This window comes from Thermobia domestica, chromosome 9 (assembly GCF_964235325.1).
Source record: "Thermobia domestica chromosome 9, izTheDome1.hap1.1, whole genome shotgun sequence".
NCBI classification, from domain to species: domain Eukaryota; kingdom Metazoa; phylum Arthropoda; class Insecta; order Zygentoma; family Lepismatidae; genus Thermobia; species Thermobia domestica.
Window position 1 is genome coordinate 97,258,275 of NC_137462.1, and position 15,798 is coordinate 97,274,072.

The 15,798-nt window shown below is 34.7% G+C and overlaps 1 protein-coding gene across 2 annotated transcripts in view; it reads right to left on the bottom strand.

The window, feature by feature from the left end:
* The window catches only part of LOC145694872 (putative fatty acyl-CoA reductase CG5065), a 57,165-nt gene that overhangs the window by 29,711 nt on the left and 11,656 nt on the right, over nucleotides 1–15,798 (bottom strand). For both annotated transcript variants that reach the window (XM_081771579.1, XM_081771577.1), the window contains exons 3-5: nucleotides 10,916–11,164; nucleotides 4,301–4,446; nucleotides 672–781 (exon numbers count right to left, since the gene is read on the bottom strand). In XM_081771579.1, coding sequence (XP_081627705.1) covers nucleotides 672–781; nucleotides 4,301–4,446; nucleotides 10,916–11,164 — 505 coding nt within the window. The remainder of the gene's footprint in view (nucleotides 1–671; nucleotides 782–4,300; nucleotides 4,447–10,915; nucleotides 11,165–15,798) is intronic.

Below are 15,798 nucleotides of genomic sequence, written 5' to 3' on the forward strand. Positions count from 1 at the left end.
AATGAGTGTGAAACATGTCGCTTCCAGAGTTGGCATTTCCGTGGGAGCTGCGACACTGTCGCTAGACCGGCTTGAGTGAGGCCTTGATTCTCTTGGTTTATCACACGACGTTCTGCCTTCTTTGAACTATCGCACCCACGAACGCACATTAGACACATCCATGAAACCATCATCACACGTCTCACTCAACTAGTGATAAATTTCACGCAAATGGAGAAATTGGCGAGTATAGTAAGTATAAAAAATAGTCATCACTGTCACCGCTACCGCTAAAGTTCTGTGTGCCGTTCGGTGTTGCCATCTTTGTCACTCGTTGACGAGTGCTTTTGTATTTTAAAACAAACAGCACGTTTCTATCTGTTATTAGTTCTAATTAAAATTGGAGGCGTTATATTATAACGAGAGCACCTCGATTATGAACTTCGATTATGAACTTCCTCCTAAGCACCTTAACCAAGATAATAAAAAGAACATTTAATTTTTAATCTGAATCTAAACTAAAGTAAATAATGAAAGAACGCTATTAGAATGCTATTTTTAAGGTGCTGAAACTAAGTTTATATCGTCACAAAATATATCACATCTCACAACTGACTTAGTTTTTCTAAAATCGTTTCAGATTAGAATTATACTCTTAAAGATCATGTTATGGTGATTACAGTATTTCTTACCGATTGAAGGTCTAAATATGGCCACTGGAAGAGATCCAGAAAATGAACTTACAAGATGTTCAGCAAGTGCTTTCGTATATGTGTACGAGTTTGGTCTCCCACCGTATATTCTGGAATGGAAACAAGAGACTAAGTTTACATTGTTCTAAACCAACTAGCTGGTCATTTCTTGAGAAAGGTCATTCTTTAACACATTATCTTAAAATAGTAGTTTAGTCCTTATTGTCACATTTCTAGCATTAAGATAGTCAATTTCAACGTGCAGAGTGGCCCATCATTATGTATATGCGGTAATGAAACTAGCAACATAACTTGGAACATACAATTGAACCCATAAACACATTACTCTAATCTATTTCCTTACAAAAACTTCAATTTCTGTTCTCTATGGCATAGTCCAACAATGCACCATCCAATGATACATACATGGAGAAGAAAGGCAACGTGTCACAAGCAGCTTAACAGATCCCTAGTGCTATCCGTATTGATAGCTTCTAAATAGCTTCGTGTAGTGAAGCTACCAGTGGCGTCAGATTTATTATTCTTGCTATTGTTAACACAGAAGAGCCATTTCCTCCACACTCAACTCCTATACCATGTCTCACCTCCGTGTAATTGTTTGTTGCGAAATAACAACGAACACAACGCAGACGCTGTTCCCGAGACAACCGTTCTACCATTATCTGGCATAAACTAGCGGTTCTCACTTCAGCAACCGTTATTGCCACTCTCAGACTACACAACGTTACCATATCGAAACGTTTTGCCCGTAATTACAAATATTACAGTCAGCCAAACATCATATACATAATTACGGGTCACTCTGTACACTGGTAAAATTATAATGATTTGTTTTATTCTACTTGAACAAATAATTACTTATCGTAAGAACATCTTGAACTGAAAAGAAGTAAATCTAATGAAAATGAGAGCTCCTTCGTAGTTATGTGATTAGTGTACGCGTTTTCGAGCGGGAGATCCGGATTCGATTCCAGGCAGGAGCTCACGTGGTTCGAAACCCATGTTAAGAGATATGTTCACGTCTCAAGTCTCGTTGTTCAATGGGACCATAAAGTCTAATCCAATCTAATTCAATCTAGCAGAAATGTTGAAAGAGCATAGTCCCGTTGTGGCAAATTGAAGATAAAAGTAGGGAATAAAGTCCAAATCAGAATTATTTTAAAAGAACAAAGTACCGTACATTTTTTAAATCAAAGAAGGTCTATTGATGTACAACGAGAATCAACTTACTACCTCCAATTGTGCACATGCTTCTCAGTCATGTGACTTCTTTTCAGATAGCATCCTAAGTTTAGCAAGAAAGTACAGTACTCCCTCTAGTCTTGATATGTTTATGGTCTTTGACCTGTCACATATTTTTCACTGGATTATAAGATCAATGGTAATTCTACTTTACTATCAAAAACTTATCTTTGAAGATAAAACACTTGGTGTGTGGTGTCATAAATCTTGAAAAATATATATACTGACTGTTATATGAAAGGGAAAAATGATGTAGTCATTTTTAAATTTTTAACAAAGAAATGAAATGATTTTAAAAGTCATCTAATATTGTCATTAATGCTTAGTGCTTAAAAATATATCCCTATAATCAAACTTTCTTTACAGAGTTCATTGCTTCGGTACCGGGGGATTCTGAAACATGAATATTTACTAGTTCCTGTGTAATCCCAGGAAGTATCAAGTGATGTATGTTAGAAATTACCCAGAAAGATGGGAAAAATAATCGCGTGGATCAGAAAGATGACAGAGTGACGGATATTATCATGAAAATAAAGGTGCGCAAGTGGTAATGCGCTTGACATATTATGAGAAGAAATAATGAACGACTGATAATAGCAATTCTTGAAAAGATATCAACAGACAAGGAACTGTCTAGAAAACATCCCCATACATAATGGTGTGACGAAATCAGGAAACCTGGAGTAATCTGGAAAAATCTGTCCAAGATAGATGCTTGTGGAGATGAGTTGGAAGACCTTCATCTATCAGTAGATTGACAAGAGCTGACATATAACCTTCCTGCTGCACGGGAAGCTAAGCTTGAATCAAACAAGCAAACTTTTGTGTATATACACGGTATTATGATATTTATGTCTATTGAAAAGCATGTAAATATGTCTGCTGATTGCAAGTGACGCTTTCTAAGCAGTTTCAAACAATAAAGAGTTTTTTTTTTTTTTTTAAATATCAAACTTTGAATCTCTTGTACTCTAACTTCGTTAGTATTTGCTTGAAATATATCCCAGATACCAAAAGCACCTTTAACGTACATGAAAAACTTTTTTTTTTTTTAGTATTTATTTTTTTTTTTTTTTTATTTTTTATATATATAAAAATATAAAAAGATTTTAGTATTTATGTGTGAGAGAAAATAAACTGTTTAGATAAACTCCCCCTTACCCGAAAAAATAAATAACAGCCTATTTTAAACGTTGTACTGGTATAGAACGATGTAAAAGAAAACGTGTATTTGTAAAAGAAAGATAATATCCCGTAACCTATGGTGATAGGGGGAAACGGCGCCGACTTTCCAAAATTTATGTGGGTACATATCAATGGCGGATCGTGTTAGCCTATATGTTTTCAGGGAAGTCTCGATGTTTGATTGATTTATTTTTACTTAAAATCTTTTATGAACACTGTCACAAAGGCCTGTGTGGTGATAAAGTACTATAATGAAAGTTGAGGCTGCCCTAGCTCAGTCAGTAACACAGCTGATTTAAACGCAAGAGAAACGGATTCAAACCTGGGTCCAAACTAAAAATCTTGTGGGTGCGGAGCCGGAACTCCGGAGCACCCATGTAGTCGGCGTCCATGGTAGAGGGTAACTTTCCTCTGATTTAAGCTCCCATACAATCAAGCGGGGCCCACTTCTTGTTCCATATGATACGATATGAAATGATTGTATAACTGAATCATCAAATAGATTCACTTAGAAAGATAAAGTACTCAATCAAAAATATAATCTGGACACATTTCAGAACAATTTCTGCTATTAATAGCTGCAAAAATAGTAAATATTTCTTCAGGCTTCAAGTTGGGATCTCACTGAATCAATTTGTAAACCCTAAGATGGAGTACCCACACCGTTACAAAAGAACTAACAATAATGTAAGTTACTCCTGCTGCCCCATCATCTAAACAAAATAAATTTCCTTAGATGAAGCACAAATTTAATCTGGGGCCTCATTCTATAACAATTTGCTTCAAAGCAAGCAGAATTTGTGTAGTAGGTTTGCAATAGTTGTTATTGCAGTTATAACTGTTCATTGCATTATTAGCACTGTGTAGCAATGCGCGAATTTTGCGAAGACCATTATGGAATAAGCTCTGAACCCTATTTTAGTAAAATGCCAACTGGGATTCCTAGAAGTTGTAATAATGTTTATTAAGCTTTTAAATTCTAGGTGTCCCACATTTTATATTTCATATTTTCCTCTGGGTCCAAATCTCTATTTCATATTTTTCTAGGAGGCCCAACTTCATATTTTTCTACGGGGACCCAAGTAGCTATTAATGCTTACTTCCCAAGAAAAAAATCTAATCTGTTACGGTACTGGACACACCGAAAGCATTTTTTAAATAAATAAGTTCAAGAAACTCACCGATAAGTACATTTCTCTATTTCTTCATCATCCATAGTGTTGAGAAATTTTTCCAAGTTTTCTAAGGGTGTTGCTAAAGGATATAGTTTTTCTTCCACTTGAAGTCTATTGCAATTAGAGTAAGCCGTTGATACATGAATATATGCCTGGAAAACCATATTCAATACAAAAAAATCAAAGTTATAGTAATGGTGGTGTCATGCTAGATACATAATAGCCACAGATCAACAGATGGCCTGACAAAGTTAATAGAATGGATTTCAAGGTTAGATAAATAAAACAACTGAAAATTAATTCTGACTTATAGCGAAATTTAAACATCGTATTGCATTATTTTTTGTAGATTAACTCTGCCCGTTGTGCTCTCTGCAGTTTCAAGCAATTCGTGGCTCATTTTATCATTTTGTAACACATGAAAGATTATCCATCAAAGTTTGCTCGATAAAAAGTTTGTTTAAGTGCCTTCTTTGGAGTAACACAATACACGCATGCTCTACGTAGCTAGTGAGGGAATACGTACGTTGTGGTAATATTCAGTCTGGGAAATTTTTCATATGTGCAGGAAATTGTCTGAGCATAGAAACGAGCAGGAAACTAAAAAAAAAAAATGTTAGTGACAGCATAGAAAGTATAAATTCTAGAGATAGCCAATTCCGGAATGTTTACTTGCCGGTATACGGAAAGTAAAGTAGGAAAAGTCCAGATTTCAGAAACATCCCGGAATTCGGAAAAAAATCTGGATTTTTTCGAAATCCCGAAAGTGAAATTTTCTATTCTGGAAAATTTTGGCCATTTCGAAATACTGTATGTATGGAATAGAATGGAGAAAATTAGCTAAACCGAATAAGAAATCAATGAGAAACTAATAAGGAAGAAGGAAACAATACCAGAAGTTTAACAGAAGTACTAGCATATTTCTCTATAGTAGAAAAAATTAGTCTTTCGTTGAGTTTTACCGAATTTTGATTTTAAATACATACTACACTTATTCCCAATAATAGTTTTTTTTTATCAGTCCAAGCACGAAATTTAGTGTCCAATAACTTGAGAACTAAAAATCTCAACTTGACCAAATTTCAAATGTTGGTAGACCTTAACAAGCATAATATGTGGAATACCGTGGTAAGCAGGCTTTTGGTTACTTAATTTTTGGTTATGAAACTTGGAGTTTGGATTTAAGTAAGTCTAAACCCCAACTTCGATGGCCAGTAACTCCGAAATTAAAGCTCAGCACAGTATAACATTTCATACTATGTTCGAAAGTGTAAAAATCTACGACCATGTCAAGTTTCTTCAAGATCGGATAGTTTTTATTCTTTCTTCATTTCACTATTTCCAGCCCCAAATTTGATGGTCAAAACTCGACAATCATATTATATTATTTCATGTACATACTAAGCTACACAAGCTTTATTAGCATACGAAACTTGGTCAAGAGTGGGTTAGTATCGTTGATAATATACATTATATAATATCCTTTAGCTAAACCCAGCCCCAAATTTGACAGAAAATAACTCAAGAACCAAACGCTTCCATACCGTAATATTTTATATATGTACCAAGCTTGTTAATTTCTATCACCATACCAAGTTTGGTCAAAATTGGATGCGTATTGTCGATTAGATATGTTGTAAACTGTCATTCTAATATTAAATATGACACGAAGGTCGAAATTAATTATAGAAGATTCTTTGTTTCTGTTCTGAAGGGTGTGATATCAGAAATGACGGAAGCACGGAAACAGCTACCTTGATGGAGAGTATGTAAGTGTATAAGAGAAAGATCAGGGTGTAAACAATATCTGAGGATTACAGTGCATGGCATCTTCCCAAATTGTAACAAAAGATGATTGGATACTTTTGATGAGGAGAAGAAATTTAGAAAAATAAAACTTGGTTCTCAGATTACTTTCAGTTACGTAATTGATCATGGTTGGAGCATAAGTTAGATCAGAGTGCTGCAACAACGAAATGCATGTCTAACATATAGACTACTTAGCAAGAAATGTGGGATCCACGAAACAGTCCTTATTCAGTACTAAATAATGAATTGGAAACATTAATCAGTTTTCCCTTCTAGAAATTATTAGCTTCACACGGATAGAGAGACAAAATAAGCTCGACAAGAAAATTAAATTGTTGAGAATAATGTTATAATTGCATGAAAGGAGGAATAGAGAAAAAAACAATAATTTACAGAAATGATGTTGCAGACAAATAAAAATAAGTATCTAGGTTACATAAGTTACTAATGACATCCAGTATAAATTAGTTTTTAGAGGCTAGACGGCAGATAAAGAAGAGTTAACACAAGGGGATAAAAATAGGAAGTGCAGTATTCAAATCAGTAGCTTCAGTGCCAAGATTCAATGTTAGAAGGTGCATGTTAATCGCTGTCAACAGCGCGTGTACTACCATAGAGAAAAAAAGTATGAAATGAAGTTCTCAGTTTTACTTCCCTTGGTTATGCTCCCAGAGAATTTATTGAAGATCAATGATGATGGAACGAAATGAGAGTTTGGAAGGAAATAGATAAACCTCGAGAAAACCTGTGAACATGGTATTGTAGATTACAAATTCAATTAGTCTGGGATTAAAGCAAGGACACATAATAGTAAAGATGAGAGAGCGCAAACTCTGAGCCACTTTGGCTTCTGAACATCGTTAGGAAACCACAGAAACATATACAATCTATTACTCAACGGTGTATTTCTACATTAATACATAAACCTAAATTCCGGCATAATAAAACAATCAATTATTATTATTATTATTATTATTATTATTATTATTATTATTATTGACGAGATACGGCATACTTTTTAACACTTAAAAACCCACTTTCTCAATTGTCTCGAAATATTTATTCTCATATTTGTAATTTTGTTCACCTCGAATTGATGTAGCGATTGACATATGCTTCATTATACACTATCTTGTATTGCATGCTTTTAACATTGTATTATTATTATATTATTAGGTTATCTAAAAAAAAGTATTAAGAATTTCAAGCTTAAAATTCAGAGTTCTCTTTTTTTTTAATAACATTCTAGAACACATATGTACCAGTTTGTTCGATGGTCTTCTGCAAGATTTCCGACAATAATATAACCCCGTCGTTTTAGAATTCCTGTTGTTTCTGGTAATAATAATAATAATAATAATAATAATAATAATAATAATAATAATAATAATAATCATCACCATCATCAGTGTCCGATTTGTGGGGGATGCCTGAGATTTCCCCCTCTGGAAAAATCATCCCGGCTTTTGGTTTAGCTAATGTCGTCCCAACCAGGGATAGTAATTTTCCCCTCTCTGTACATAGTTCCTTTATCATGGAAAATATTTAAAATCACACTCTTAGAGTATTCTGTTTTCTAAGTTTGGATGACGCTTCTTCTGTCTCACTTCCCTTTTCTTCTTTCCCGTACATGAGGCTGTATTTGTTTGTGCTAGTTACTCGCATAAAAATACCGTTTTGGGGAGTTTTAAACGAATCTTGCAAGAAACCAAAACCAAAGATGCGTGTTGTTTCAAGGTCTGTAGTATATTTGCAAGGTCCCCTTCCTCTTTGTCAGCAAAGATGGAGAGGAAGATTTGATATTTAAGCTTACCATTGAAACTCGGAGCACCGGACATCAATATACCAATAATGTGTTTCTTCTTCCGCCGACAAGAAAAGAAACAATTGAGGTACTAGGAAAAACAAGTGGACCAGAGTTTTCTCACTTTCCCCGTGCATCACATTACAGAAGGAAGAAATGTTTATTGCCCTTGCGGTCAACATATGTTTGAAATTTTGGATCATACAGCCTCCCCAACCAAAGTAAGAATGAATACAAGTCTGTGTTGTCATCTACAGTTGTCTTTTTTCTAATAGGTAATAAAGGTATAGAACTGGAAAATTTGATCACAGGAAAATACTGAAACCTACACTATCATAAGAATAGAATTGTTGTTGAGAAGGAATAAAGGTAGTGGGGAAAATTACAAGTATAGAGGAAATTCAAAGTTACTATACATTCGCGCTTGCGGGGTCAATGCCATATTTGTTTTTGTCTGTGGCTGTCGCCGTGACAGATCCGTTTGGGACATCAAGTTTTATTGCTCGTTGGGCGTAGGAAAACATAGATGCTTTCCTCTATTGATCGTAGCCACATAGGGGCCGGCGTTAAATAGACAACAATACACCACTTCAGTTAATTTGGATTTTCAAACAATCGAAGTTCTATAGGTTCCGTTTGGCTATAAAGAAAAAGAAAAGAAATAGGCAGGGCCAGGACTTTTAGAGTTAGCAAGTTAGATGTGGATGAGCCCTCTAATGTTCTCTCCTGTTGAGTTGATGGTAGCTGTGCGTTTGTTCTTGCGTGGAGTGCATTTTACACCGGTGTAAACCGAATACTTTCTTTATATCGATCAATAATCTGGTAGTTTCTTATATTTGTCTTTATGAAATCATAAACCTATGCGTCTTTAGTTTGTTGTATATACGTACTTTTCGTATTACTCTATCTTTACTACATTTTCTGTTATTGTTGTGTTACTTTTGATAATTGAATGTTTTGTTTAGCTAGATTTTGAATTTGAACATAAAATATTACTCTGATTGGAGCAGTCTCCAGGAAATATTTTTGGCCATCTCACAACTTTGAAGCCCCACTGCCTCTAATGTATATGCAAATGCACTATACATTGTGATCCACCTATACCCCCACTGGTAAATTAACAAATCGAACCCTGATAATAATAATAATAATAATAATAATAATAATAATAATAATAATAATAATAATAATAATAATAATAATAATAATAATAATAATAATAATAATAATAATAATTTGATAAAGCGTTATACAAATAAGAGAACTTCTTAGAAAAGAAGAGCTGTTTAATCAGACACGTACGCAGGAATTTGTTTCGGGAGGGGTCCAAGAGTCTTTGGGTAATGTTTAAATTCAATATGAGGATAAATTGCATTAAAACTTATAAAATCGTCCTCTAACATTAGACTAAACTTACAGAAAAGTCAAGATTTCGGGGAGGGTCCGGACCCCCAGAACCCACCCCCTGCGTACGTCCCTGCGTTTAAAACTACAATTCATTTTGTTGAAATATTAAAAAGAACCTTTTTCCATGAATGTACTTAAATCAAAACTTTTTTCAAGCATGTATATGTAATCAGGGACTTAGATGAAATGCAACTTATTTTTAAGAAAAGTGAACGTAAACTCCGAAGGACGTAAACACTACAAAAACAGTCTTACTTGTTAGTATTGGACAGTTCCTAGATTTCGTCAAAAGTGAAAGTGACATTTGTAAATTCAAAATCATTGAGAAATATTTCAGAAGGACATTAGATTACATTGGATTTTGATTTGAATTCATGGATTCTTTGATTCATTCATAGACACTTCTCTAGAATTTAGCCGATTCTTTGCAATGTAAGTCTCATTCCTTTTGCTTCACTGATTTGTCTCTTTGACAAGTATATCTCAATTGGTAGTCTCCTCAATGCTTACCTTTAATGTATTCACTTGCAAGACTTAAATTTTTGATTTAATGTTGTATTTAATACTTGATATTTTGTTTCAATCATGCAGATGACTCGAAAAATGCACTTCGCTTTATTTTATTTTGTTTTACTTTGCTTTACTCTTCTTTATGCATGAAGTATGCAATTGTTATAAAAGCAGATTTGAAATAAACTATGTTTAATCAATTTTCATTCTTTTACAATATTATGATCAGAGTATTTAAGTCCTCTCAGGACTTATCTTAAGGTAAATGGATACTACTACTATTACTACTGAAATATATGTTTCTACAATCAATCTCAATCTATTATCTCTGTTAGAAACTTTAAAAAACATATCATACCTTTTACAACGTTTCTTATCCATAAATAGCACACATTTCTTCACGGTTCTGTGCAGCTTTTGCAGCTTTATGGAAACAAAATTGTAAAATTTAGTGGTGTTTTGTGGAAAATTCATTTATCTTCATACTAAAATTCCTTATATCTGATTACAAAAATTTCAATACTTTTTTTTTCACATCTACTAGCTTCAACTGTCAGGTATCTAATGATATTAGACCTGACTCTCTGCGACTCCTATACTCTGAGCTGTGGAACAATAACATCACGTCATGTGCAAAAGGTTCAATACTTTTTAGATATTGCCTTATATTATTATTATTATTATTAGTAGTAGTAGTAGTAGTAGTAGTAGTAGTAGTAGTAAGATGAGTCCTTGATTCCGCCACATTTTGCGTAGGCATTGAGCTTATATACATATAATATACTACTAATATAATAGAGCAACAGACTTCGTGACCGAAAGTGAACAATTATAATCTTCGCTGCATAATAGGAAGGCCCTTTCTTTGAATCACGCGGGCTCTTTCCTGTCAGTGTCACAACTATGAATGCTGGAATAGTACATTTAATATACGCTCTTTCAAAACTTACTTTCGTATATATAGACTGTTTTCTTTTCTACGTGTAAACTAAGGTTAATAGTTATATATGATGTTTTGTTGAGAAGTTTAGAAAACATAAAGCAATAGTGAAGCTATACATTTCTCGAAGTACCAAAAGAAGTTTACTTACCACGAGCTTTTTCATATTTACACACAAATTCAGTAACTCTCTAGTGCCATACACGTTAACTTTTACAGCATTTCTTAATTTCTCGTTGAAATTTACTGTTGCAGCTGCATGGAAGACTATTGAGACTTTGTGCATCAGAATATTGCGATCTTCTTCACTTAATCCTAAGTTAGGTTCACTGATGTCTCCTTTCATTGGGACTATCTTGTCGAGCACTTTTGGGTTATTGTTTCTCAGAACATCAAAAAGCTAGAGAAAGAGTGAAATATATTAAAGAGTTATAATTATTTATGTAAATCGATGGGTTTGCCGCGCAGAGATAAATAGAGTTAGTTCTGCTATTAGAATGCTAGCCGGCATTCTGTTAAAGTAATGATAATAAAAAAAACATTCTCCAGGGGAACAAAATCAAAATGTGTGGATCTGCACAATGACACAATTAGCTAAAGGACATACCACAGCAATCACAGTTTAATTTATCTTATTTCTATAAACAGTTGGTTAACATCATTCCAACTCAACCTTACCCCTGGAATCAGTGATGAAAATTTTCCGATTCATAAAAACATACTCCACTTATTCCTACATCGTTGTTTAGCCGTGATGTGAAGTGGAAAATTTTCTTCTATATTCTTCCGGAAAATTTTCCGTTCTTAAATATCAATCGAATAACAATTCTTCAGTATTCATAAAATTGACTGAAATCATGTATAGAAATGTTAAAATGTGAAAGATCGCTTAAAAAATCTGAAAATTTTTATGGCTCAGACAATTTTCAGTACATGTAGGACCAAGTGAAACAATTTTTCATGAATCGAAAAATTGTCTGTCCTGTACAGTAATGAAAATTTTCCGGAAAATTTTGAAACTGAAAATTTTCCGATTTATAAAAATATACCCCACTTATTCCTACATCGTTGTTTAGCTGTGATGTGAGGTGGAATCGACTATCTACTGAAATGATTATGAAATCTACACTTAGAAAAGTGCAGGGTGAGTCAGAAGTCCTTGGACACCTGCATAAGTTTGAAAATCGACGGGAAAAGTAAAAAGTGATGATGGGAACAGAGATTTGATGAGGGGCCGCAACATTTGGAGTGTATGTCATTCATGGCCGCCATCTTGAAATCCGCCATTTTGGATTCAAGTCACTTTTTTTTAAATGGGAATGGGGGTGTTTAACACATCAAATAACACTAGCTTGAGCTCAGAAATTTAATGGTGTAATTTGTTTTTTTCTTCTATTTTGTACAGTGTAGAAGTTATTAATGTTCAAAGGTGGGAAATTATCTTGATACTGACCCAGTTCTCTCTTTGTTCCAGATGATCTAAAATGGGTCTGACACGTGAACAGAAGATCGAAATCATCCTTATATCAGGGGAACGTAGCTACCGAACAGCAACAGACGGCACCCAGACAGAGAACCGGTATCGCACAGCACGGTGGCTCACATGATCACCAAATTCCGGGAGACGGGCTCTGTTCAAGATAGGGCACGTAGTGGGCGACCAAAGACTGCCACCGATGAGGAAACTGCAACGGCGGTTGTTGCGTCGTTTGTGAAAGGTCCTAAACGAAGTACCCGTCGTGTGTCCCTAGCATGTGCAATAAACCAATCCTCCGTTGTCGGGATATTGCATGCCAATCAGTGGCATCCTTACAAGCTGCACATCCAACATAAGCTGAACAAGGATGACCCTTATCGCCGGTTGGAGTTCTGCATGTGGGCTACTGAACAACACGAACTGCATATTCATATTCAAAAAGTCAGATGACAAGAAAAATGACGATCCAAAATCTTATCGACCTATCTGCTTATTAAATGTAATAAGTAAACTTTTCGAACAAACCATTGTGGAAAGAATAAACAAAAACAGAATTTTAAATAATGACAAATTGCAATATGGTTTCAGAAAAGGAGAAAGCACCGAAACAGCTGTAAAAAGACTAATTGACCTCATAGAAGAAGGTAAACTGGAAAAGTACCAAGTTGTTATTTATGCCGACATTAGTGGTGCTTTTGACAATCTATGGTGGCCCACACTATTTAAAGAACTCAAAAAACTAAAAATTAGTAAAGCTCTTTACAACATCATGCTGGATTACTATACTGACAGAACGATTACATTAAAATCTCCAGGAAAAGATATAACAACAATAAGCACCAAAGAATGCCCACAGGGTTCAATATGCGGACTTACAATGTGGGACATTACTTTCCAACCATGTTTAAGAAAACTAAACAATCTAAAAGAAACATTAGGCGTAGTTGGATATGCGGACGATTTAGCAATTGTGATGACAGCATCCTCAAGAAGACAAATAGAGCAAAAAGGAAATATAATATTAGAAAATCTAGAAAGATGGTGTATAGAAAATAAATTAACTCTATCGGTTAATAAAACGAAAATTACAGTATTTGGCCAAACTCTACAGAGAGAACCCATAATCAAAATTAGGAACACTAAAATAGGAATTGTGAACGAATTCAAATATTTAGGTGTATGGCTAGACAAACGACTAAACTACGAAAAACATATAACTGAAACAACAAAGATGAAAAAAAATAGCCAACAAACTTTTAACAGTGGCTATGAAAGATTTTAAAATTGACAGAAAAAATTTTAAATTGTATAACAAAGTTATTCTAATGGCTATTGCACAATATTGTGCGGGAATCTGGGTCATAGACTGTTTCTAACAAAAACTTAAGGCAAAAATTAATAAGAGTGCAGCGATTAATGCTAATTAGAACCCATGGCATCATAAAAACTATCTCTGCAGAAACAATACAACTTTTGGTCAATGAAGAACCCATACACCTTCAGATATTAAGAAGATGTATTAAGACGTGGCTAAAGAATAATGAGAGAACGAAGATATTGGAAATTACGGGAGAATTGCCAAGCACCGAAGACGATATTAACAAACTGATTAAACGGAAGTGGGAAGATGAATGGAGGGATTCGATAAAGGGACAAAGAACAAGAACCATTATCCCAAACTTAAAAATGAGAGAAGAAATGGGAACAATAAGCAGTGAGTTAATAGAATACATCTCGGGACATGGACCGTATAAATCTCATCTGAGAAGACTTAATATAATTAATGACGATAAATGTACGTGTAATGAAGTACAAACACCAGAACATGTCTTCTGGAATTGCAATAATTATATAACAAATAACATAATAAGAGAAATAAGAGACCAATTAAAAAGGGATAATATACAAACTTTAATAAACGATAAAATGAAATTAGGAAAATTACAATTTGTTTGCAAGACATGTATCAAGAAACTTGTGGAAGGAAAGAAACGATGAAAGAAGAAGAAATTAACAAGACCCACACCCTATATTGTAAATATAAAGAAATAAAGAATTAGAAGAAAGTAAACTAATCAAACAGAAAAAAAAACTAAGTTCTGATAACAATTCCAGAACTTAAACCTTCACGTTCCTTATTTGTGTTAGTCTATAGCGCCTTGTTTAGTGTTTTGCTAGTGGTGGCAGGATTTTAAAATATAACAAATGTTTTAGAAGAAGAAAGAAAATAAGAAGACTTAAAAAGCTGGTGAGAGAAATTCAGACAGACCAAAACAGTTCTGATGTTGATTTCCAGAACTAACAACTAACGAAAAATTGGAAATCTTGAAGTCCGATTTCCTTTCAAAGAATTTTCTTTTTAGTGGGAAAGACAGGTATGAATAACATCAAGAAATAAATTCATACAGGGGAGATAACTATTTAAAGAAAAAAAAAGATCCTGGTAATACTTGTTTAAATTGTTTACTAATTATTTCTTTTCTCTTTTCAGCTTACCTTAACATTTTATGCAAGGTGTTACCTGCTCATGTATATGTATGTAGTATGTGTGTGTGTGTATGTGTCTTTGTGTATCTTTTCAATTTTTTTAAAAAGGAAATAAAACAACAAGAAAAAAGAAAGAAAAAATAAAGAATAGGGCATGATTTAAATTTTGTTTTAGGTATCATGCCAATAAAAGGTAAGCCTCGCCTCACCCTCATCATAAACACGAACTGGATCCTACGTTTGCCAAGGGCATACTGTTCAACGACGAGGCGTATTTCATTTTGAACGGGGAGGTTACTCGACATAATTGTCAATACTGGCGTGTCGCAAATCCAAACTGGGTTGACCCGAGTCGAGAAAATATTCCAGCGAAGGTGATGGTGTGGTGTGGAATATGGAACACCCGCATCATTGGACCATATTTCATTTACAATACCTTAACTGCACCACAATCTGATGCTGCTGCAGGACCTTGTGTTCCCTGCCACACTGAACGCTGACGGCATTTTCCCACCTTATTTTCAGCACGATGGAAACCCTCCTCACTATGGACTTGGTGTTCGTGAATGGTTGGATGAACAACTGCCAGGGAAGGGGCTTGGTCGCTGTGGTCCCGTGGAGTGGCCGCCCAGATCCCCTGACTTAACGCCCCTTGATTTTTATCTATGGGGACATCTTAAGCAGATAGTGTATGCTGAGACAACTCATGATTTGAGACACCTGGAGGAACGCATCCAACAAGCCTGTGACCAAATTTCAATTCCGTGTGCAGTCAGAGTGGTTGCGGCGACTACAGTTGTGCATTGCACGGGATGGATAACACGTAGAACATGTGTTGTAGCATTCAGTATCAAGGTAATTTCCCCCTTTTGAACGTCTAAAGTGTACAAGATAGAAAAAAACAAATAACAGCACTAAATTCCTGAGCTCAAGTTAGTGTTATTTGATGTGTTATACACCCCTCTTGCCATTTAAAAAAAGTGACTTGAATCCAAAATGGCGGATTTCAAGATGGCGGCCATGAATGACATACACTCCAAAAGTTGCGGCCCCTCATCAAACCTCTGTTC